At 34.3% G+C, this 25300-nt stretch overlaps 1 protein-coding gene across 1 annotated transcript in view; it reads left to right on the top strand.

The window, feature by feature from the left end:
- The first annotated feature begins 255 nt into the window (after positions 1 to 255).
- The window catches only part of LOC111150096 (syntaxin binding protein 5 like), a 416035-nt gene continuing 390990 nt past the window's right edge, over positions 256 to 25300 (top strand). The window contains exons 1-2 of the mRNA XM_022507443.1: positions 256 to 348; positions 1399 to 1595. Of these exons, the coding sequence (XP_022363151.1) occupies positions 1407 to 1595 (189 nt within the window). The 5' untranslated portion in view covers positions 256 to 348; positions 1399 to 1406. The remainder of the gene's footprint in view (positions 349 to 1398; positions 1596 to 25300) is intronic.

Raw genomic sequence — 25300 nt, 5'->3', positions numbered from 1 at the left:
TCTCCGCCCCTTTCTCCAGCACCGCCCAGCCCGAAGTGGTGGGGGCGGGGCGAGCGAGGGGGCGTTTCGGGGGGGCGGGGCTTGCATCCCACGGCGGGAGGGCGGAGCCTTCCTTCGAGCCTGCTTGATTAGGACCTCGGAGAGCGCCGGGCGCCACGACCAGAGGGACTGGAGCAGCGGCGGCAATCCGGAGGGATTGACGCTTGCGAGCCCGCCTCCCTCCGCACCTTCAGCTTCTCGGGCTGGCTGGCAGCTAGTGGCGGCCGAAGAAGGTGCCTAAGTCGGGAGTCAGATAGTCATCCCTCTGGGACGCCGCCGCCGCCGTGCAGCCGCGGCTCCCTCACACCTGTGTGTGTGTTCATGAGCGTGAGCGTCCGCGCGCGAATTTCTATGAGAGGGTTGCGTGTGCTCCGGTTTGGCGCGCGAATGTCTGTGTGAGAGTGTTTGTGTGTGTTCGGTGCCTAGGCGCTCGGCCCGGGGAGAGACGGCAGGAGCGGCTGCTCCGCGCGCCCATTAGGCTGAGGCGGGACTCGGGCCGCAGCTATCGCCGCCACTGCCTCACGTCCCCCCAAGAGCCGCCGCGGTGTTGCGGGAAGAGCGGACTGGCGGGCGAGCGCACCGGCGAGCGAGCGCGGCGGCTGCTGCGGGCAGAGCGGGGTGTGGGGTGGGTGGAGGGGGAGAAGAGGGAGGAGGGCTGGAGACGCTGGGATGGAAGGGGGGGCGGAGGGACAAGCGGAGGCTGCCGGCGCTGCCGCTCGCGGCTCCTGTCGGCTGTTGCTGTTGGGTCACCCGCATATGTTTTGGGGTCGGGCTCTTGGGGATAGGGGATGGAAAAAGGCCTACCCCTCATTACTTAATGAAAAAAAAGGGAGCGTTGAAGATGATGGGGGAGAGCCCAGAAGGTGGTAGTAGAGTAAACACCGGCTCTCCCACCGCACAATCCCAACATCGTTTTTCTGAAAATATTCTGAGCCGAACCTTTAGAAGCAAAGCCCGCCCTTAAGAGAGACAGAGTCTTGGTCTGTTGGACTCCGGTCTGATTGTATAATAATACTGATGATATAATGCTAATGACGATGATGACACTGCCTTTTATTTTTACCCCAGTGCTGATAAAGCGTAGCTACAGCTGGGGATAAAGCCCTTGAAAATTTGATGTATGCGGAGGAAATACTGTTGCTTTTAGAGTTATATTTTATTATTTCTTTTAAAAGATGTTCTTTTTTGAATTAAAATTTGACACAATGAAGTATGAGTCTTTTTCTCTTTTTTAGTCATTTATAGCCAATTCTCGTAAAATGGGGCCTGGCTACTGCCTTGACTAATGAAAAGCTAAACACTTTTACCCAGGTGTAAGTCCGTGTGTTAAGTCACCCTTTCCTTTGAATTTCTCAACAGTTTTTAAAATGAAGAAGTTTAATTTCCGAAAAGTTTTGGATGGCTTAACTGCCTCTTCCCCTGGCAGTGGTAGCAGCAGTGGCAGTAACAGTGGTGGTGGGGCTGGAAGTGGTTCCATACATCCAGGAGGGACTGCAGGGGTTCTCAAAGAGGAGATTCAGGAAACCCTGACTTCAGAGTATTTCCAGATTTGCAAGGTAAGTTTTGAATTGGCTTGAAGCCTCTTATTTCTTTATTTTACTGTTGTGAGGAAAGAATCATTAAAAACAACAACACCAAAAAAAAACCAAAACCAAGAACCAGAAACATCCACACTAGGGACTGGAAGTTGTTGAGATGCCAGCATTAGACAGTCCTGGGCAGAGAACTCTATAGATGGATGTTTGAATTAATAAAGATATTCTAGGCATTAATTTCAGAATTGTTTTAAAAACCTGCGGTAGTTTAAAGTGGAAATAAGCAAACATAAAAAGTAGAATTTGCAAGACAATGTTAAGACCAAATTGTGGACAAAATTTTTAATGTAATATTTATGTATAAGTAGAAAACTGAAGGAAAAATCACTCTGGTTAATTCCTTGTTGACATCCAGAGAAACTGTTATTTTGTGTCACTATGCAGTATAAAATGATTAAAGCTATTAAGATGTTGCTAGAAGGAAGTAGATAATAGCTAAAGGAATACATCCATTTTAAAAGATCTAATGGTATTATTTTACATTCATTGTTTAAAATTCTGTACAAAAACACCCAGAGTCTTAATAAACAAGTGATGGATTTAATTCTTGTAAGAACTCAAAAAAATAGCCTGTTTTCTGGTTTAGTGAGGAAACATTTTAGGTAATTATGCTTTAATGTTCAACTTCAAATGAATAAGCAAAAGAAAGAGTTTCTGATGGGGAGAGATGAGAATTTACAAAACAAACATTAATATATAGATATTGTTTTTTTTCTGACATAGTTTATAATTTTTATTGTTTCTTTTTGGAGGGGTAGCCTAAGAATGTGTTTTTGACCTACCATGTTCAATTTTAAAAGCTACTAAGTCATTCATATGATACAGATGAATATAGTTTTAAAATATTTGAATACATAAGAACAAATCATACATTTTTGAAATCACATAAATTATTAAATTTTTTGGTACTTCAGAAGGATTTTTTTGAAATTATTAAAATGATTTTTGTAGTAAATAACATATATAATGAGATAAGTTTCAATTATTGTGTTAGTCTTCATTCCCAGTAGTCATTGTAAAAACATTAAATCTGTAGTTATTAAAATATTACATATTAATTTTCATAAAAAATGAGTTTATTTAGAATTAGGTCAGATTAAACGATATAATTCTACCCTGTGAGGTTTGTATGCATAAAGTTCTGTATATGAGGTTGTATATAATTTCATTCTCAATTTGAAATAATAGATATTTTGTCACATTAGGGTCTTAATACTGGTCATGAGACAAATATATAAAAGGATCCTAGGGTTCAAATTTGAACGGCTAGTCAGGAGAATAATGCCCTGATTATCTAATCTTTGACATATTACTGTTTCCATTTCAAGATTCTGAAAAAAATTTCCAAATTCTTTTAGTTCATGAATGTGAGACAGGGGAGTTTTGATCAAGATAAAATTGGCATAGAAAGGAGACCACTTTAAAACAGAGTGGCAGAATGGCATTGGACTGTTGAAGTTTTAAACATGGTAGAGAAGGTTTTAAATTAAAAATTTCAGGGGAAATGGGGAATGCAAGAGAGGAAAATGGGGTATATAGTTATCTTCCCATTTATTCACACAGGAAATAGACATGAAAAGTGGAGGAAGTTAAATACTCATTAATTCAAAAACATATGGCCTAGGGAAAGGCCAAAAACACTTGGCCTAGGGATCAGACCATTTTTTAAATTTAACGTTCTGTCACTTGCCAGCCATGTATCTTGGGCAAGCCATTTTTCTGCCTTGAACCTTGATTTTCCTATCTGTCATGTGGTAATAAGTATTTCTGCTCTTCTGATTTAAGGTTATTGGGAGGATCAAACAAGACAATTAGGTGAAGGTGATGTATAACTTGGAAAAGGTGATAAAATATTTATTTTTGTAAATATTCTTAAAGTTTTAAAATCACCTTGTTCTTGGTGGAATGACTATCAGCAGTAGGCTATAATAATATAGGTAACAAAATTATACTTTCAAAGAAATTAGGATAGATAGCTATATAAGTGGAATACTAATAGTATTGAAATGTTACTAAAGGGGGAAAGTATTATGGTATCTTTGGATAGCAATATAGTTAATTTTAAAAAGTGATTTTATGATTGTACTTTAGGTTACCTGGAGTATAATATAATATGTAAAAATGGATTAAGGATATTTCAAAATTAGAACTGTTGCTAAAATGGGGACTTCATTTGGGCTCACTGATTAAATGTGCAAAGAACATTCTATTCTGAGTACTAAGCAGTTGGCACCTTTTGGGTACTTGTACCTTTTCCACATGGTCAAAATTAAAGTAAAAATCTGTAATCTTCTCTTTTGAAAACCATCCTCCTCTCTATTTTCTGATCAGTTATCAAATCCTATCTATTCCATTTCCTTAGTGTTTCTGAAATTTATTCCCTTTTCGCCATCTTCAGTACCTGTTCATTCTATTGTGTTTTCTTGGTTAGTCTCTTGAAATCACTTCCTACCTGATCTTCTTACCTCTTGTTTTACACTATTTCAGTTGATTTTGTTATGTTATGATATGGTTATTTCTGAACTATAATGTTCATTATGTCATTTCTCTGCTAAAAATTTTATGTTGGTTTCCCTAGAGCAGTGATGCTCCACAAACAAAAGTCTAATGTGAAACCCTGTAAATAACATCTATTAAAACAAATAAATGTACTTTATTGGTATATATTTTAAAAATAAATTATAATAAATTATACAGATATTATAAAAAGCTTGTTTTTTATATTTGGTTTTTGTTGTATAATATTATCCCTGGCAGGTAGTAGGAATTTTTCTGGTCTTAAAAAGTAAAAGTATAAAACTACAACCAAGTATAAAACTACAACCTTTATAATCAGTGACAAATGTATAAGAAGTTCAAAAACACAGAAATGGTAGAAGAAACTTTAGCTCAAGGTTAGCAAAAAAGTTAATACATTGGTTTACTGCTATCTCAGTTCAGTATGTACACATTTGAATGCCATTTGTTCAGATATTTGTGAAATACATGAAGTGCCTTTTCTGAACTTGAATTCTATGAAACAGAATTTGAAATTACTGCCCTATACAGTAAATGTCAAACTGTTTAACTTGATCCATATATAGTTCATTTTAGATGGGCTTCCCTTTAGATGTTTACCTTTCCATCCTCATTTCCTTGATTTCCTAAGCATATTGCATTACCTGAAAGCACTGTATTTTCATATCTCAATCTATTGCTTCTAACTACAATATCCTTTCCAGCTTTAGTAAAATTGGAGAATTCCAAGTTATTATTTTTTTTAAGATTTCTTTATTTGAGAGAGAGAGACAGTGTGTGTGTGTATGTGTGCAAGTGGGGAGTGGAGTGGGGAGGCAGAGGTAGAGGGAGAGAAACCTCAAGCAGATTCCCTTCTGAACAGAGCAGGAATTTGATCCCAGTACGCTGAGATCATGACCTGAGCTGAAATCAAGAGTTGGATGCTTAACTCACTGTGCTACCCAGGTGCCATCCCTCCATCCCCCATTACTTTTTTTAATCTCATAGTTAAAATACTACCTCCATGAAACCAACTCTGACCACTGCCTTCCTCTTTTCCTGTCCAAAGCACAGTTAGTTTTTTTTCCCTTCTTTTGTTTTCCTGTAGCATCTGGCATATTCCTATAGAGTTAATTTAACACCTTACTGTGATTGGAAAATTTATTTTTCTGTCAGTATCATTATATTGTCAACTCTTTGAGTGGTAAATATATTTTGTTTCTGTATCATTGTTAGGCTTCTTATTACCTAGCAGGCCATTCTTAACTCCGTGTAAAAGAGAGACTTCTAGCTCCACTAATCTTAGAGAATCAGTCTCTAAGGATTGGGCCTAGGCACTTACATTTTTTGGAAAGACCCCACAGGAGATTCTAATTCATGGTTGTACTGAAAACAACTATAGTAGGCATTTGATTTACTCTATGAATGAAACAATATGTACATGGTTGGTTGATTAACTGAAATGAGATTAAAGCAGAAAGTTATTAATAAAGATATGTCTTAAATATTTTATTTTAAATGAAAACATATACATCAGTTCACAAATCACTTGATAAATGAGCAATGTTAAGTGTTGGTTCTATAATTGGAGTTCTGTGTGGACTTTTCTTCCACAAGCCACGGAAATTCATTATAGTTTTTGGTTTTAATTTATCTAACATAGAATAAGAACTTATATGCTTTTGAAGCAGGTGTTAGGTCCTTCTAGATGACACATAAATATCATCTGACAGTTTGCACATATGATGAATATATTTGATGAATATATAGTTGACCCTTGAACAAGGTACAGAACCCCCATGTGTTTGAATATCTGTATATATTCAACTCCCTAAAAGCTTTACTCCCTGAAAACTTTGACTCCCACAAAACTTAACTATGAATGGTCTACTGTTGACTGGAAGTCTTACTGATAACATAAATAGCAGATATTGTATTTTATATGTATTATATACTGTATTCTTACAATAAAGTAAGCTAGAGAAAAGAAAATGTTATTGAGAAAATCATAATAAGAAATACATTTATAGTACTATACTATATTTATCGAAAAAAATTTCAAACATCGGTGGACCCATGCAGTTCATATCCATGTCATTCAAGTGTCAACTTGAATACATACACACACACACACATATATATATAAAGTATAGATGAGTATATATATATATATACACATATACACACACACGAGATAAATGCGTGTGTGTGTATATATAATATACAATATATTATATATATATCATATGATACATATATAATAAATATATATATGTAAATATATATATTTATTTATTCATCTCTATAGTTAACTGACTTACACATAATTAGGTCTGGAGTAGGAGAGCATAAGTATTCTAGCTAAGTTTACTAGTGTCAGTTATTCAGGGAATCACTAATATCAATCTGTTTTATAAAGAGAATGGGAAGTTTTTGTTAATCTAGCAAGTTGGTTAAATTAGAGTTAGAGAACTTCATCTGTAAGATCTCCCATTTGACCTTCATAACAGTCCTGTAAGGGAGACAAATAAAGTGTAAATATTTTTATTTTACTGATAAGACATCTGAGGCCAGAGAATTTAAGTGGTATCCCTGGGTCTCCAAGTTGGTAGGAGGCATGGCTAAGTTTAATGTTCTGTTCTTTTTCATGACTAAATCCAGTATTTTTTCTGTTTCATCTTTCTTATTAAAAAAAAAAGTAACATGATTAATTGCATAGGAAACATAGAGATGTTGAGAAGATAGAATTTTCTATTGACTCCCCCCTCAAAATACATCCTAAATCTGACCACATCTCTTCACTTCCACCGCATCTTTTGCCTGGACTACTGCTCTATAGCTTTTAGGTATTTTCTCTGTTCTCACTCAGGCTTCACTACACAGTCTCTTCTCATAATAAGTAGTAGAATCTTTTTAAAATTTAAATCATATTATGTGCTTCCTGTTCAGAACACTTCAATGGCTTTTTGTTTCTCTTAAAAATAAAAACAAAAGTCCTATTAATGTCTTATAAAGATCTAAATGGTCTGGCCCTGGCAAGACATCACTATCAACTTATTGCCTGCTACTAACTCTGCAACAGGTACATTGGCTTTCTTACTTTTTCTCAAACATGATTCCCACCTCAAGGATTTTACATTTCTTTTTCCTTTACATGGAACACTATCCTCTCTAATAATTATATTACATATTCCTTTTACATCATTCAATTCTTAATTTAATTGTTAACTTCTCAGAGAGCTCTTCATTGATGGCTGCTCACTCCCTTTCTGCCCTTATCCTGATTACTTTTTCTCAATAATACAACCGCCTGTTATTACATTATATATACTTATTTACTTATTGTTTGCTTCTCCTATCATAATTTAACTCCATCAGGGTTGGGGCCTCATTATGTTCACAATTATCTTACCAATTCATAGAACAGTACCTGCCATATAGAAAGCAGTAAATATTTGTTGAATGAATAGATGAATAAATGAGACAAGGAAGCCAATAGAATGATGTATTAAGAGCAAACTGGAGGGATGCCAGGGTGGCTAAGTCAGTTAAGCATTCAACTCTTGATCTCAGTTCAGGTCTTGATCTCAGGGTTTTGAGTTCAAGCTCCATATTGTAAAAAAAAAAAAAAACAACACAAAAAAAGCAAATGAGGTATTGTTTTGAACAGTCTCTTGGGAAAGGCTTTTATGAAGTAAATTTACATCACATAAAGACACCACTTTAGGAATATGGTGTATAATTTTCCAAAAGATATGAAAAAGAAGATTGTAGAAATATTAATTAAGTCTCAGTTTTTATTGAGGAAGTTATAAGGGACACTTTTGTTTCTAAATGATCATTTTAGGGTAACAATTCAGAAGTACTAGATTGGTAGTGACAAACACATGGGATGCTCTAGACCTAATTAACAAAACAAATGAAAAGAAATATATCACCAGAACCAGATGGGATGATTCCTAAAGTTTTGAATAGACTTTTAAATTGGCCAACTCCCTATTCATCAACATTTATAAGCTGTTTTTATAAATGGTCATGGTGTCAGAGCCAACATGTAGATAAATAGTGTAAATTCTACAAGAAAACAGATTTGTAATATGATTCTCATATCAGATATAACATCAGATCTTCTCAGATAAATGGCTATAAAATCAGAAATATAGGTGTTAGAGGGGCATCTGGGTGGCTCAGTTGGCTAAGTGTCCAACTCTTCATTTCAGCTAAGGGTACTGGGAATGAGCCTCATGTTGAGCTCCCTGCTTAGTGGGAAGTCTGCTTGAGGATTCTCACTCTCCCTCCAACTCAGTGCATTTTCTCTGCCTCTGTCTCTCTCTCTTTCAAATAAATCTTAAAAAAAAAAAAAAAATGGAAAGGAAAGGAAAGAAAGAAACAAAGGTATGGACTGTGAAGGATTAGGCTTTCCAGAATCCTGGAAAGCTGAGTGAGGTCAAATGCCTAGGTATCCCTGATTATTATCTCTTCTTTAGGTTTTCCATTGTTTCCACATTCTTCTAATTTCACATCATTTTATTTGGGAGGTTTTGTAACTGAGTTTGACATAAGACCATGATCCCAGTTCTACATCTTTAGGTTTTCCATTGTCTCCACATTCTTCTAATTTTACATCATTTTATTTGGGAGGTTTTGTGACTGAGTTTGGCATAAGAGTGTGATCACAGTTCTACATATCTGCCTTTATCATTCATTAATATATTCTGTGAGATGTGTGGACTTGTTTCATTTTATACTGTAACTGGTAGAACAAAAGGTAGTACAGTTGATACTGCAGTATAACTTATTATGGATGAAGTGTCTGACAGTGATTTCATGCTCCTGTCACCAAAATGGACAGTTGAGGGTGGGCATCTTTAAGAATAGGAATGGAGACAAACCAGAAGATTTAAGCAACCTTGTTAGGGTTAGAGGTTAGGAAATTTAAGTACCAAATGAATTAAAATTAATTTTTTTAAAGAATCACACAAAAGCCAGATAATTCAGTTACTCTAGGCTCTCACTTTGTTTATCCTAAGAGGATAAAGGTGCAGGGACTGGCTCATGTAAGGAATTATAGACTTGTAAAAAGTATGTTTATAAATTTTTAAAGTTACTATAGAGAACAGTCACATTTTCTTACAAAAAGTTCTTTTGTGCTAGTACATTGTCAACAAATTGGATTATGGGTCCCATTTAGTATGGCAGTTCTTATCTTAAAAGCAAATGGTGCTCATACTCGATGTCAAAAAACAGTTTTCCTCTAAGATCAGGACCAAGAGAAAGATATTTGTTCTTACCACTTTTATTTAACATAGTACTGGAAATTCTAGTTCCTACAGTCATATGAGAAGAAGACATAGAAGGCATCCAAATTGGTAAGGAAGAAGGAAACTGTCACTATTTGCAGATGATGTCATATAGAATACTTGAAAGACTCCAAGAAACTACTGGGATTGATAAGTGAATTCAGTAGTTTAGGATACAAAATTAATATACAGAAATCTATTATGTATCTATACACTAATAATGAAGAGCAGAAAGAGAAATTAAGAAAACAATCAAATTTACAATTACACAAAAAGAATAAAATACCTTAGAATAAATGTAAGGAAGTGAAAGACCTATACTCCCAGAACTATAAAACACTGTTGGAAGATATTGAAGATGACACAAGTAAATAGGAAGATATTCCAGGCTCATGGATTGGAAGAACCAATATTGTTAAAATGTCCATAGCACCCAAAGCAATCTACAGATCATTAGACTAGCAATCTCTATCAGAATACCAACAGCATTTTCTACAGAACTAAAACAAATAATACTAAAACTTATATAGAATAACTAAAGACTCTGAGTAATGAAACCTATCTTGAGAAAGAAAAAACTGAACGTATCAAAATTCCAATTCCAGATATGCTACAAAACTCCAGTAATCAAAACAGTATGATACTGGCACAAAAATGGACACATATATCAATGAAACAAAATGGAAAACTCAGAAATAAACCCAGACTTATATGGTCAATTAATCTGTGACAGAGTAGGCAAGAACATATAATAAGGAAAGACAGTCTCTTCAAGAAATGGTGCTGGGAAAACTGGGGAGCCACATGTAAAAGAATGGGGAGCCATTCTTTTACTGGGGAGCCACATGTAAAAAGAATGAAACTGGACTTTCTTGAACCCCACACAAAGGCAAGGGAAACAAAAGCAGAACTAGACTATTGGAACTACACTAATATAAAAAGCTTTTGCACAGTGAAAGAAACCATCAACAAGATCACAAGGCAACCTACTGAATAGGAGGAAATATTTGCAAATCCTATATCTGATAAAGGTTAATTCCTAAAACATAAAGAGAATTTATCCAACTCAACACCAAAAAAAACAAATAAATTGCTGAAAAAATGGGCAGAGGACCTGAATGACATTTTTCCAAAATAGACATATAGGTGGCCAACAGACAGATGAAAAGATACTCAGTATCTCCAATCAGCAGGGAAATGCAAATCATAACCACAGTGAGGTACCACCTTACACTTGTCAGAATGGCTAGAATCAAAAAGACAAGAAAGAACAAGTGTTGGTGAGGATATGCAGAAAAAGGAACCCTTGTGTGCAGAGTTGGTAGGAATGTACATTGGTGTAGCCACTGTGGAAAATAGTGTGGAGGTTCCTCAAAAAATTAAAATTAAAAATTAAAAATAGAAATACCATCTGGATAGTGATTTCACTAATGGATATTTGTGCAAAGAAAACAGCACTAATTCAAAAAGATATATGTACCACTGTGTTTATTGCAGCATTATTTATATTAGTCAAATAGCCAGCTCAAGTGACCATCAATAGATCAATGAATAAAGATGTAGTGTATATATAATGAATATTACTGAGACATAAAAAAGAATGAGATCTTGCCATTTGCTACAACATGGATGGACCTAGAGGGTGTTAATGCTAAGTGAAGCTAAGTCCAACAGAGAAAGACAGATACTGTATGATTTTTCTCATGTATGGAATTTAAGAGATAAACTAGGAAAAAGACAGAAGAAAACAAATACTCTAAAATACACAGAACAAACTGGTAGTTGCCAGAGGGGAGGCTGTGGGGGGATGGGTAAAATAGATAGAGGAGATTAAGAATACATTTACTATAATGAGCATTGAGTAATGTATGGAAATGTTGAATCATTATACACCTGAAACTAATATAACACTATGTTAATTATACTTTAACTAAAAATACAGATATATTAAAAAATAGTGCTATCATACTTTGTGTATATATCAATATAGAACTAACTTAAAAACTTAACATAATTTTCAAATTTATTTACCTGTAGGATTATTACTAGTGATTAAACCAAATTTGTATTTCTTGAATTTTAGTGCATTTCTGTAGACCTCCTTCTGCCTTCATTTGAAGATGTGCCTGCAAAAAATCATAGGGTTAAATTACATGGTTTACTTTTAATGATAGAATGATTGTATTGCTTTCCCGTATCATTTTTCTATATAACATTTACATATTAGTTTAATAGCAAAAACTTTGTATTCTTAAAGCTTTCAAGTAGAAGTCCTGTTTTAAGCTTTAAATTGAGTTTTCGTCCCATTAGAGAAAACTAATTAGAGTTTTTTGTTCCTACTTGTCAAAATAATGATCTTTATAAAAGATTTTGGTTGTAGCTGCAGTGCTCTTTTCTTAAATTAAATGACTTAAAGCATCTTTTTAATATTTAAAAGGCTAATCACTTAATGTTTATAATACACTAGGGAATCATTCCTAACTTTCTAAATAATGTTAACATTTATTGATAAGGACTGCTAGAAAATCAGTGTTTGGGTGACTGCCTTCTGCTCAGGTTATGACCCTGGAGTCCTAGGATCGAGTCCCGCATCGAGCTCCCTGCTCAGGGAGTTTGCTTCTCCCTTTGACCCAACCCCTTCTCATGCTCTCTCTCTCAAATAAATAAATAAAATATTTTTTAAAAGTCAGTGATTAAATTTTAGAAAGCCAAAAATAGAAAGCATAAAGAGTTTAGAGAAAGTAGTTATCAACTACAAGACCTCCAGAAAGATCATAATAGGCCCATGGTAATACCTGTGAAGAGGCTTGGTTAAATTGAACATTCATAGTCATGAAATAAAATATCAAGAAGATATTTTAACAAGTTTATTGCTCAAAAGATATTTACTGTACAATGTTAAAAAATGATTAGGGTGTAAATCATTCTCAGCTAACTGACTATAGTAAGAGTGAAATAGTACTTCTTGGTTGATTTATCACTTAAGATATTTTCTGGACTTAGGTAAGATGTTAGAAAGGCAAGTACTATTTTAGTTTCATTGTTGGCCTAAAATTACCAGTTGATATTGATGGTATATGGAATTATTTTGAATATAATGATACATAATCAATGTAATGAATCTGAATTTGAAAACCAATATAATATTTAATGTTTTAACTTTAGGTAAGTGTCTTATAATTGGATTATATATATCCAGTAAGCATCTCTTGGATTGAAAACAGCATAAAAAACATCTTTATAGTTGGATAAGTACATTTCATTATAAATAAAATTGACCACTTTGTAATGGTGGTTTTAGATGTAGATCTGATGCCTGGATTTTGAAAGGTAAGGATTGGTAGCTAGAGAAAACTCCGTTTTTAAAAATGTTCTGCTTTGCTAATCATCAGTAAATTTCACTGATATTAAAAACTAGTACTTTACCTAAATATACACAATAAAGTTAGACTGTCAAGAAAATTAATTGGACTGCTTAATGTTTAGTCTAATTTATTCATTATAAATTGACTAAACACTCTTCTACAAATTTACAAACCAAAAAAGTTTGAAAACCATTAGTAGTGCAATCAATTGAAAGGTTAGAGTGAGTCTGAGGGAAGTGCTTACAGCTTGTAACATCTGAGTAGATGAGAAATGTAAAGCTAGCAAAGGAGAAATAGAAGTGAGCAGAATGATAAGAGAAAAACTTAAAAGTAGAGTTAAATAATCTGATACTTTCTTCAGAAAGAATATTAAGAAAGAAATTCAAGAATGTCTCAGCATTACAGAGAGGTCAAGAATGTGAAAACAAAGCAAACAAATTAAAAACAAACAAATCAACAGAGAGAGCCCATTTAGACCTGGAGAAAATTGATTAGGGTAAAAATAGTTTCACTAAGATAATGGATAAAATTAAAGTCACGCTATAATAGAGAATAGAGTTGGTAGAATTAGTACTTTTAAGGGTAGATATGTTGGGGTGCCTGGGTGGCTCAGTTGGTTAATCATCTGCCTGGTTAAGCATTTGCCTTTGGCTCAGGTCATGATCTCAGGGTCTGGGGCTCAAGCCCTATGTCCAGCTCCCTGATCAACAGGCAGTCTGCTTCTCCCTCTCCCTTTGCACCCTCCCCCTGCTGGAGCCCACCCTCTCTCTTTCAAATAAGTAAATTAAATCTTGAAAAAAAAAAAAAAAAAAAGAGTAGATGTGTAAAGGGGTGCCTGGCTGGCTCAGCTAGTAGAGCTTATAAATCTTGATCTTGGGGTTGCAAATTTGAGCCCCAGATTGGGTGTAGAGATTACTTAAAAATAAAATCTGGAGGAAAAAAAAGTATATAAAAAACAAAGAGTAGATGTGTATGGAGAAAAGTGTTAGGAAAGTAGCAGTGATGGTAGATTTTAATATCATTTTGGTATATTGTCGTGGGGGTAATGCAGTTAAACCATAGAAAAGAAGTTGGGGCTACCAGAAAGAGAAGGATAGAGTGGGGAAGGAGGAAAAGTTTTTCCTTTAAAGTAGTAAAGATATTTGATTCAGAATTTTTTTCTTTTCTTGATGAATAAATTTTTTTCTTTTCTTGATTTACATTTTATTTGAATTCCCAGCACACTGTGTTTTAATTTCCTTTCAGGTAAATAAAAATATGTTATTCTACTATAAGATTGTATTAGCTTCCCATTTGTGTTGCAACAAATTACCAAAAACTTAGTGGCTTAAAACAGCACAAATTGGGGCACCTGGGTGGCTCAGTGGGTTAAGCCTCTGCCTTTGGCTCAGGTCATGATGTCAGGGTCATGGGATCGAGCCCCACATCGGGCTCTCTGCTCATCAGGGAGCCTGCTTCCCCCTCTCTCTCTGCCTACTTGTGATTTCTCTCTCTCTTTGTTAAATGAATAAATAAAATCTTAATAAAAAAAACCAACACAAATTTATTAGCTTATAGTTCTGGAGGTCAGAAGTCTGAAATGGGTGTCACTGGGCTAAAATCAAGGTCTTAGTAGGGCTCTAGGAGAGTGTTTTCTCCTTTTATGGCTTATAGAGGCTGCTTAAAATTCCTTCTATTTTCTTTCCAACATTGGCCAATTGAATTTTTCTCACACTCCTTCACGGTGACTAACTATCCTGCTTCCCTCTTCCATATTTAAAGATTTATGATCACATTGGGCCCACTAGGATAATCCAGGTTAATTTCCCCATTTCAAGGTCTGCTGATCAGTAATCTTCATTTCATCTGCAACCTTGATTCCCCTTTGCCATAAAACCTAACATATTCACAGATTCTTTAGGTGGCCATTATTCTGCCTTTTACAAAGATCTTCATTACCTTCACTTGTCTTTTTTTTTTTTTTTTAGTTACTTTCTGGAAAATGAACAGAGAGAATACTTTAATAAACTCCTAGTTGTAGTAGTTACCACCTTCCATATCTTCATCTCCAATTTTATTGTTTTAATGCAAATCTCAGACATTATACAATTTTATCTGTAAAAATTTCTGAGATCACATAAGAACTTCCTTCCTTCTCCTTTTCAAAAATATAAACTTCCTCCCTTTTCCTCTTAAAAAATCTCTAATACCATTATCATATCTAAAAACATTAACAGAATTTCTTTTTACACTCTAATATGCAGGTAATGTTTAAATTTCCTCAGTTGTTCCATAGTATCTTTTTGTAATTGATTTGTTTGGATTGGGAACCAAACAAAATTCACACTGCATTTTCATCTGACTTGAAGTTATCTTTAATTCAATTTGTGTAAAGTCTTAGAGTTTTGTTTTGTTTTGAAGATCAGGTATCCTATGCTTTTGTATGTGTTGTTAAAAACAAAATTCTTTGCATATTTCCTTTCTGAACTGTTAGATTATATTTGAGGAAGTGGGTGGGTTTTTCGGTTTACTTCAAAGATGAAAAATAGACTTTAGACTTTTAAAATCTGTTTTCTAGAGATGGTCACATCTTTTAAGAAATTGGAAAAGAATATATATTTTTTAAAATTTACTTATTTGACAGAGATCACAAGTAGGCAGGGAGGTAGGCTTTCCACCGAGCAGAGAGCCTGATGCGGGGGTCAATCCCAGGGCCCTGAGACCATGACCTAAGCCGAAGGCAGAAGCTTAACCCACAAGCCACCCAGGCACTCCAGGAAAAGAGTATTTTTAAGTCATCCTAAGGTACTCCTACTTCGTGATGCTACTATGGAGGTAGATTTCCCTTAGGTCATTGGAAAAGAGGAAAATATAAGAGACATAAAAGACTGGAGTTGATTCTTTAGGTTGCATTCAATGGTATTAATTTTTATTTGTGACGTATTATTGGAGGGATTAGGATGGGATCCAGTTTCACATATCTCTTCTTTTAAGTGAATATTTTTAAAAAGTTGAAAAAATAAAGCATTTACTTCACAAGGACTCACTCTATAGTACTTAGGATTATATAGTAAGAAGCTGAGGGAAGCCTGGGTGGTTGAGTTGGTTAAGCATCCCACTCCTGATTTTGGCTCAGGTCATGATCTCCAGTTTCTGAGATTAAGCCCCCTTTGGGGCTAGGCAATCAATGGTGACAGTGCTTGAGATTCTTTCTCTTCCTCTCCCTCTGCCCTTCCCTTCATTCAAGCTCTCTCTTTCTTTTTCTAAAGTGAATAAATAAAATCTTTAAAAAAGGGAAGAAGCTGAAAATGGATTAGTCAACTCTATTTTCTCTCAGATTTCTTTTAAGTTATAGGATATCAAGACTCAGGTTAATAGGCTAACTATATTCGAAGAATTTGATCGGAGGGCATTAAGGAGAGGATCAGAATACTTATGAGGAATACTGATTTATTGAGAGTTCGATTTATAAATAATCTGTACATTATTCTTATTGATTACTTATATAATTTATATAACTCAGAAAGTTCCTTACTCTGATTCTCTTCCATCCTTAGGTAGTTATTATTGGATCTTTCTTTGCTTTTTCCAGTTCTATCATAACCAAAATTTCTTTACTATTTGAGGTAATACTCAATATTCTTGTGTTTGACAATTAGTCAGCATAGTTTTCTTTTATTCTGCATAGAATTACTCAGCATAAAATTCATTTACTTATGTACTTATTTATTGAAGGTCAATTTTATATATAATGCTATACTAGGCATTTTGTAATTGGGCCATTATTATTATTTTTTGAATTTGTGATGCCAGCTCACACTAAATGAACCATTTATATTTTTATGCAATTAATGATTTGCAACATATGTACTTAATTCATTTTTTGGGTAACTTTTATGAAACTTCCTTTTATTCTTTTTTAAGTGGTTTAGGTTCTTTGCTCCCTTACCACTTCCCTCCTTTTTACTTTGCATTTCTATTTTTTATATCATTTTACAGTATATTTGCTGTCTTTTGTCTTTGTCCTTTATTTAGCTTAATTTCTAATTATATTCTTCTGGCTGAAAGCTCTTTTATTCTAAAATGGAAGAATCTGGAAGCTATTTATTTATTTTTTAAGATTTTATTTACTTATTTGAGGGAGAGAGTGCAGAGCAAGAAAGAGACTATGAGCAAGTGGGAGGAAGGGCAGAAGGAGAGGGAGAAGCAGGCTCCCCACTGAGCAGGGAGCCTGATGTGGGGCTTGATCCTGAGACCCTGGGATTAGGACCTAAGCCAAAGAAAGACACTTAACTGACTGAGCCACCCAGGCACCCTGGAAGATATTTAAAACATTTTATTTTGCCACAATTTTATTCTCCTAACAAGTCTAATACTTTTGTTGATACTATTAATATACCAAAATAGCTCTTTAAGTCACATTTCTCTTTTATTACCAATTTCTCCTTGAAAGGAGTGAAAAAGTATTTAATCTTGATCTGTTCAGTTTAATCTTCAAAGAATAATCTTCAAATCATGCTTTTTTGTTCCCTGATAACTAATTTAATTTCTGCCTTCATACAAAGCAGAATTATACATTTACCATAAAAATAATTTAACATTTTCATGCTGCCCATATATTTCATTCTAAGGAAAGCAAAGCATAATTATTGAGAGGATACAGGGCTAAGAGTTGAACATTTGGGATTTGACAGCTGAAAGCAAAGTTGGGAAGAACAAGGAAGAATTTGAGGTATAATTTACACATAAGAAAATTCACAGGTTTTAAATACTCAGTTCAGTGAGTTTTGCCAGTTATATATAACCATGTAGCCATCAGTCAAAATATGATATAGAACACCTTAAATTTCTTCAAATTTCTTCCTGCCCCTTTCCAGTTACTTTTCCACTCCCACTTCTTTTCTGAGGCAATGAATTTTTGGCTTTTATTATAACTTAGTTTTGCCTGTTCTTGGACTTCATGTAAATAGAATCTTACAATATGTATTGTGTGTGTGTGTGTCTTCTTTCATGCAACGTAATGTTTTTGAGATTTGTCTGTGTTGTTGAATGTATCAGTAATTTGTCCCTTTTTTAATTACTGAATAGTAGTCCATCAAATATTTTTATTGAAGAATTACATTTCCATTGTAAGTACAGATGTGCTCATTACAGAAAATACAGCAGAGAGAAATACATTCTTGAATTATCCATATATTAAGTACAATTAAATATTATATTTTATATTAAATACATATCCATATATTAAATATTCAGATATAGGTAATAATTAGTGATATAGTGATATAGGTAATATATCAGGTAATATATAGGTAATATATAAAGTGATATAGTAATATAGATAATAATTAGTGATATTTGGGGTACATTTTATTTCAGTGTTTTTTTATGTTCAGTTTTTGCTATATGGACATAAATGACCACTCAAATAAGAACAGAGGGTATTTAAAACTTGCTACAGTGAGGGAGTCAGCCACCATTACTTGCATTTGGCAGAGACTCAAAGGTAAACAGGGAGGGTGGGGAAAGCTTTATAGTGAAAAAAAGGGTAGGCTTCAGATATGTTCTTATAGGAGGTTGTTGGTATGGGAAACTGGAGGCAGGCTGACTATCAACGGGGCATTCTATGTGATTGTGGTTTGAAAATCATGTTTGTTTTTCTCTTATTCATACTGAGTTTGAAGTGTTGTGGGTGAAGGGGGTCTATAAAAATTAGGAAACGGGGCAGTCATTGACCAAGTCCTAATGTTCTGGGCTAATTACTGCAGAGGTTGTGGTTTGACTTCCTGGAATGGTTGTTGCAGGGATTGTGGTTTGGTTTCCTGGGCTGGTTGCTGCAGTTTGTGGACCAAAATTCTGTTGTCATACCTGGTTTGGCCATTATATATTGTATGGTAGTATCTCAGTTATATTATGGAAATTATGTTATATTATGTTATGGATTTATATAGAATTTTACATCCTAGTTTTTATGGATTAACATTAGAACATAAATATGTTTTTATATTTTTAGGAATTTTTTCTTTATATAAGTTTAATGGCTTTAAAACATTCCATCTAGTGGATACACTTTCCTTTATTATTGGAAATTCAGTTTGTTTCCATTTTTCCATTTTTAATATAATGTGTAAACATTAAACTTTCAGCATATATAGTATTGTTTACCCAGACTAGTTTCCTAAAGGTAAAATAGGTGAATTATACACTTATTTGTATCTTGCTGAATTATTTTCCAAAAGGATTCACCAATTTAAATTCACCTTAGAATGTATAACTGCCAGTTTAAAAATACGGTCACAATAATTTGAAACATATTTTTCTTAATTTAGTATATGAAAATTCAAAATGAGTTATTTTAATTTATATTTTTTAGTTATCAGTGATCTTGATTATTTTCTTATAAACTTATTGACTAGTTGAGTTTCTTCTTATATGAATTTTTTTTCATATCTGTTACTTTCTCATCTCTTGGTTCTTAGTAATTTTCTATTAGTTTTTCTAAAATTTTTATATATTAAATATATCAATCTTTTGCCTGTTATATTTTTTGTAAAAAATTCCCTAGCTTATTTTTTGCTTGTTCATTATATATATTTTTAAATTTATTTATATATTTATATATATCTATATTTATATATATAAATATCTATATTTATATATATTTATATAGATACATATAGTATATATATTTTTATATATTTATATATATTTATATTTTTGTATAGTTAAATATATTGATCCTTTCCTTTTTATCTACTCTAAACAAAGAATTGCCTCTAAAATTCAAAGTTTTGATTAAATAATCATTTCTATTTTATTTTATTTTCTGGTGTTTTGATCTTTTATATTTTAATTTTTTAATCCAGTTAGAATTTGTTTTGGTGTATACAGTATGACTCTAAAATGATTTTTCCTCCTTATAACCAATCAGTTTTATCATATCATTTATTAACTGATGCTTTTCCCACTAGTTGTGATACTCCTTTGTCATATATTTATATCTAGTCATATATTTATATCTAGTATTGATAGATACTAGAATTTGTATCTGTGTTAACAATATAATTCCATCTTTTTCCCTGTTCTTATGCCAATATCATACTAACTTAATTTTTAGGTTGAAGACTGGCCAAAATAACAAGTAGACTGGGTTTTAGAACATTTGAAAGGAAGTGCAGTGTCTGTGCCCATCAACCAGACTGCATTTCTGTAATCAAAGTTGGGTTTATTACAACAAGGGACATTGCATAGGATAGGGAACCATGAAACATCTCACTAAGAGGGTGTTAGGACTTGTCACATGATATGTGGTATGTTAGGTATTTTTAGAAAAGTTCAAAGAAGCATGAATTGAGTGTTGTCAGAAAGTGGGAGACAATTCTATCATTTGAATTCTAAATTTTTATGTAGGAGGCAAGAAGAATGGCAATGAGTCTAAAGCTATAATGGCTAAAGAAGCAGCAGTTACTTATGTTAGTTGGATGTGGGGGGCACTTAATTATTAATGTGGTTTGCACAGTGTTCTTACGTTTATCAGTACCCAGATGTGATTCTGCAGTGGTTTTGTTTTTGTCTTACTTCACATGATCATAGAGTGGCCTTGTTTCATGCTGGTTTTCTAGGTAAGTGTTCATGTTCAACAGGAGAACATCATAGCCCAGGTGTTAGTGCCAGGCAAACTCCAGGTGACAGCTGCTAGGAGCTGCTTTCTTTTTTTCTTCCAGCAGTTTCTTTCAAAGTAGCTTTTGTAGCTAAAGTTGCTATAATACCTTGCTAGGTAGGCCTGGTTCAAAACTGAGATAAGAGAATTTTTTATAAGTTGACAACCAGACATCCGTGTTGGTGGATTTTATTTTGTTATGTAATCGTTAACAACTACTGTTCAGTATAATTATATACTTGAAGTAGTGTTCTTGAAAACAAGTACCCTAAATTGTATATATATATGTGTGTGTGTGTGTGTGTGTGTGTGTGTGTGTGTGTGTGTATAACAATTGCTTGTGCTCTTTTTCATTTCACTGTTTCTCCATTTACACATTTTCTCTTCCTCTCCATTTTGAAAAAATAATGCAGATTTTATTTCCTCCATATAATATTCTCTAGTAGGCCCCCATTTTAACTCGCTGATACATAGAAGATTTGAAGAAACTCTTGTTTTTCTGAGAGTTTAACCTAGCAAATCAGTTTAGTAATTTTTTTATTTTTTTAAATTTAATATTTTTATGTAGCTAGGTGAATATACAAAATTCTTATACTGTGGAAATAAAACTGATTTCTAAAAATTAAGTTATTTATAGAAATAAAACTGATTTTCAAAAATCCTATAGGATGTTTGGTGTATATATCTTAATTTGAATGAGGTAAACTGCTTATGATATCCTGGTTTTTCACCTGAACTATGTGGTATCAGCTTAAACCAGTTATTTTAACCAAATTACAGAAGAGGAATTATTATCTAGCCTGCATCACTACTAATATTTTACAGTGCTGGAGTGGTCTTACTTTAATATTTCTAAACTTTCCTTTTTAGTCACTCATACTAGCAAATAGATTTTTTGATAAAAGAAAATTATGGGAGGTAAAATATCTTTAGCAAGTGTATATTTTGAAGAGAGCATTGTGTTTGATAGAAGGATGGTCAGGCTGTTGAATGTATCATACTCAGAAACTTAATTTACTGAGTCTGGTGGAGTTTCCGGTAAGGAAGTGCATATGGCATAGTCACAAATGGCAGGTTATCTAAAGATTGTATTTGTTTGGTTTAGTGTAATCAAATATAGGCAGAGATTAAGATTCAAAATGAAAGCTATATAACCTAGAAGAGTAGAGGCAAGAGTGATGCAGGAGGAACTGTGATTCTGGATAAGAATCCATTGCTTAGGTTGATCTTAGGGAACCAGGATTAAAGATCTTTGGGGTACCAACAGCAAAGCTAATTTAATACCAAATCTATTGGCCAAGGTTTTCTTAATTCCCTTAAAGGGTTACTTTTAAAGGAATGGTAGTAGTTTTCTGAAACCATCAAACTGCTTTCTTCTTGTAACTTCACACTACAAACAAATTTTGAGGCTTTTTCCCCGTATTGCTTTTGTTCTTCCTTCCCAGATTTGTTCTACTGCTCTGTCCTTTTTCTTCATGACTGAATTTTTTCCTGTAGGAAAAAGTTTCAGCCTTTGTTTTTGCTGTCTCAATTATTTTTGCCAAATCATATTCTGCCTCTATTGCCAAATGAATAATTTTTGATACCAATTTCTCTTAAAGCATTTAGAAATTATTTCAATATTTTTAAAATTTCTTTTACGATTTCTTCTTTGACCCATGTACTTCTTAGAAGTGTATTATTTAATTTCCAAGTATTTTGGGGTTTTCCAGCTATCTTTCCCCTATTGATTTCTAGTGTAATTCCATTGTGGTATTATAGCATACTTGTAAGATTTCAATCCTTCTAAATTTGTTAATAAGTGTCCAGAATATGGTTTTTCTTGGTGAATTTTCTCTATGAGCTTGAGAGGAATATTCTGTTGTTGGATGAAGTATTCTATAAATGTCAATTAGATCTACTTGATTAATCATATTATTCATTTCAGCTATGCCCTTACTGATTTTTGGCCTGCTAGATCTATTACTAAGAGGGAGTGTAAAAGTCTCCCACTATAATAATGTATTTGTGGGGCACCTGAGTGGCTCAGTTAAGTGTCTGCCCCAGGGCATGATCCCAGGGTCCTGGGATGCAGTCCCATGTCAGGCTCCCTGCACAGTGGAGAGCCTGCTTCTCCCTATCCCACTCCTCCTGCTTGTGCTCCCTCTCTCACTGTGTTTCTGTCAAATAAGTAAAATATTTTTTAAAAAATAGCATATTTGTATATTTCTTACTGTGGTTCTGTTTTTGCCTTCTGTATTTTGATGCTCTGTTGTTAGCTGCATACATATTAAGGGTTTTTTTGTTTTTTTGTCTTTTTGGAGAATTAATCCCCTTATCACTATGTAAATCCCCTTTTTATCTCAGATGATTTTCCTTGTTCTGAAATCTGCTTTGCCTGAAATTAATATAACTACTCCCACTTTCTTTTGATTAGTGTTAGCTGGCATGTTTCCCCATCCTTTTACTTTTAGTTGATCTGTGTCTTTACAGTTAAAGTGGACAATATACAGTTGAGGTCTTTTTTTTTTTTTTAAAGATTTTTATTTATTTACTTGACGGACAGAGAACACAAGTAAGCAGAGAGGCAGGCAGAGAGAGAGGAGGAAGCAGGCTCTCCACTGAGCAGAGAGCCCCATGTGGGGCTTGATCCCAGGACCCTGGGATCATGACCTGAGCCAAAGGCAGAGGCTTTAACCCACTGAGTCACCCAGGCGCCCCGAGGTCTTGGTTTTTTAAAATCCACTTTGAAGTCTCTATCTTTTAATTGGTGTATTTATTTGTTTTTTTAAGTTGCCACTTTTACTTGAGAGAGAGAGATAGAGAGAGAACAAGCAGAAGGAGCAAAAGAGGGAGAGGGAAAAGTGGGCTCCCCCGCAAAAAGCCTGACATGGGGCTCGATCCCAGGACATTGGGATCATGACCTGAGCTGAAGGTAGATGCTTAACTGACTGAGCCACCCAGGTGTCCCTCTTTTAATTGGTGTATTTAATCTTTTGATGTTTAATACATGGTTATTTATATAGTTGGATTAACATCGCCCATATTATCATTTTTTACTTGTTGCACATATTCTTTGTTTCTTTCATTTTCTTTTTACTTTTTTCTGCCTTTTCAGATTTTATTGTTCATTTAATTAATTAATTTATTCATTTATTATTATTTTTTAATGATTTTATTTATTTATTTGTCAGAGAGAGAGAGAGAGACAGCACAAGCAGGGGGAGGGGCAGAAGGAGCAGCAGGTTATGCACTGAGCAAACAGCCTAATGTGGACTCGATCCCAGGACCCTGGGATCATGACCTGAGCCAAAGGCAGATGCTTAACTGACTGAGACACCCAGACATCCCTTAATCATTTTATATGACTGAATTTTCTCTCTTCTTAGCAATTATACTTCATCTTATACTCTAGTGAGCTTGTGCCCTTGGACTGACTTTCACAATTATGTCTCAGTTTTTCATTTTTTTTTCCCCTTAAGCGAGATGGCAAGGTCAGAGTTGATATTTCCCTTATACATCTTGAGGGATGGGGGACTGGAGTTGATTAGTTGATTCCCCAGTTGATTAGGTTCTGATAAAATAGATTTTCTTGAAGGCAGTACTTGTTAAAAACAACAGAAGTTCTGGGCATATTTCTAAATGACTATTTTTTCCTTCTTCCTGCCAGAAGCAGGAGGGAATTTTCTTGTCTTCACTGTGAGAACCTGATAGGGATTTTGAAGGAGGTAAAACTCACAAAAGTGTGGGGCCTCACTAAAACTGATCTGTTCAAGTTTGTTAACTCTCAAACTTGTCCAAAGGGAACCTCCATCAATTTGTCAATAGCAGTTTAGATTTTCCTTGTCTGGTACTGGTCCATATGTAGAGGTTTCTGCTATTAGGGTTCTGTTTCAGTAAGCTGTGATTCTCTATATCTGCCTGTCTTATCTCTCCAGTTTTGGGGCAGTGGTTTGCTCTGTGACTCCAGTTCTCTGATAGAAAAATTATTGATTTTCAGTTTCTCTAGCTTTTTTCTTGGAGATGGGACTTACAACTTCTGATTTCCTTATATGACAGACTAGAAATTAGAACTTCAGTATTTTTTTTTAAACAATAGATTAAACTTAAAATCTTGATGTCTATACTGAAATTAATTGAAATAATAAGAAAGAGTTCTAGGGGGCGCCTGGGTGGCTCAGCGGGTTAAAGCCTCTGTCTTCAGCTCAGGTCATGATCTCAGGGTCCTGGGATCGAGCCCCGCATCAGGCTCTCTGCTCCGCGGGGAGTCTGCTTCCTCCTCTCTCTGCCTGCCTCTCTGCCTACTTGTGATTTCTATCTGTCAAATAAATAAACAAAATTAAAAAAAAAAAAGAAAGAGTTCTAGCATTATAATAATAGTAAATAATTGTTAATAATATACAACTTACTGGGTTATTTGTAGATTTTAAATCTGATTTTGAAACCCATTAGTAAGGGTATAAATTTAACTTTTTAAATTATATTGAGGTTTAGTGTAAGTTATTTATTTATTTATTTATTTTTTAAAAGATTTTATTTATTTATTTGACAGAGATTACAGGTAGACAGAGAGGCAAGCAGAGAGAGGAAGGGAAGTAGGCTCCCTGCTGAGCGGAGAGCCAGAGGCGGGGGCTCCATCCCAGGACCCTGGGATCATTACCTGAGCCGAAGGCAGAGGCTTTAACCCACTGAGCCACCCAGGGGCCCCTAGTGTGAGTTATTTTAAATTAAAGAAGTGTTTAGTGAGTATTTAAATGTAGAATTTAAATGTAGAATCATTTTTCTTTTAAATTTCTATTTTTTAAAATTTTACAAGCAATATGTATTCTTTGTGGCAAAATCAGAAAATACAGATAAGCAAAAAAGAAAAGAAGACTGTTATTTTAC

Source organism: Enhydra lutris, unplaced genomic scaffold (assembly GCF_002288905.1).
Source record: "Enhydra lutris kenyoni isolate GAN:26980312 unplaced genomic scaffold, ASM228890v2 scaffoldscaffold2, whole genome shotgun sequence".
Lineage (NCBI taxonomy): Eukaryota > Metazoa > Chordata > Mammalia > Carnivora > Mustelidae > Enhydra > Enhydra lutris.
The sequence above is the reverse complement of the archived record's forward strand: the minus strand, read 5'-3'. Positions and strand labels throughout refer to the sequence as shown.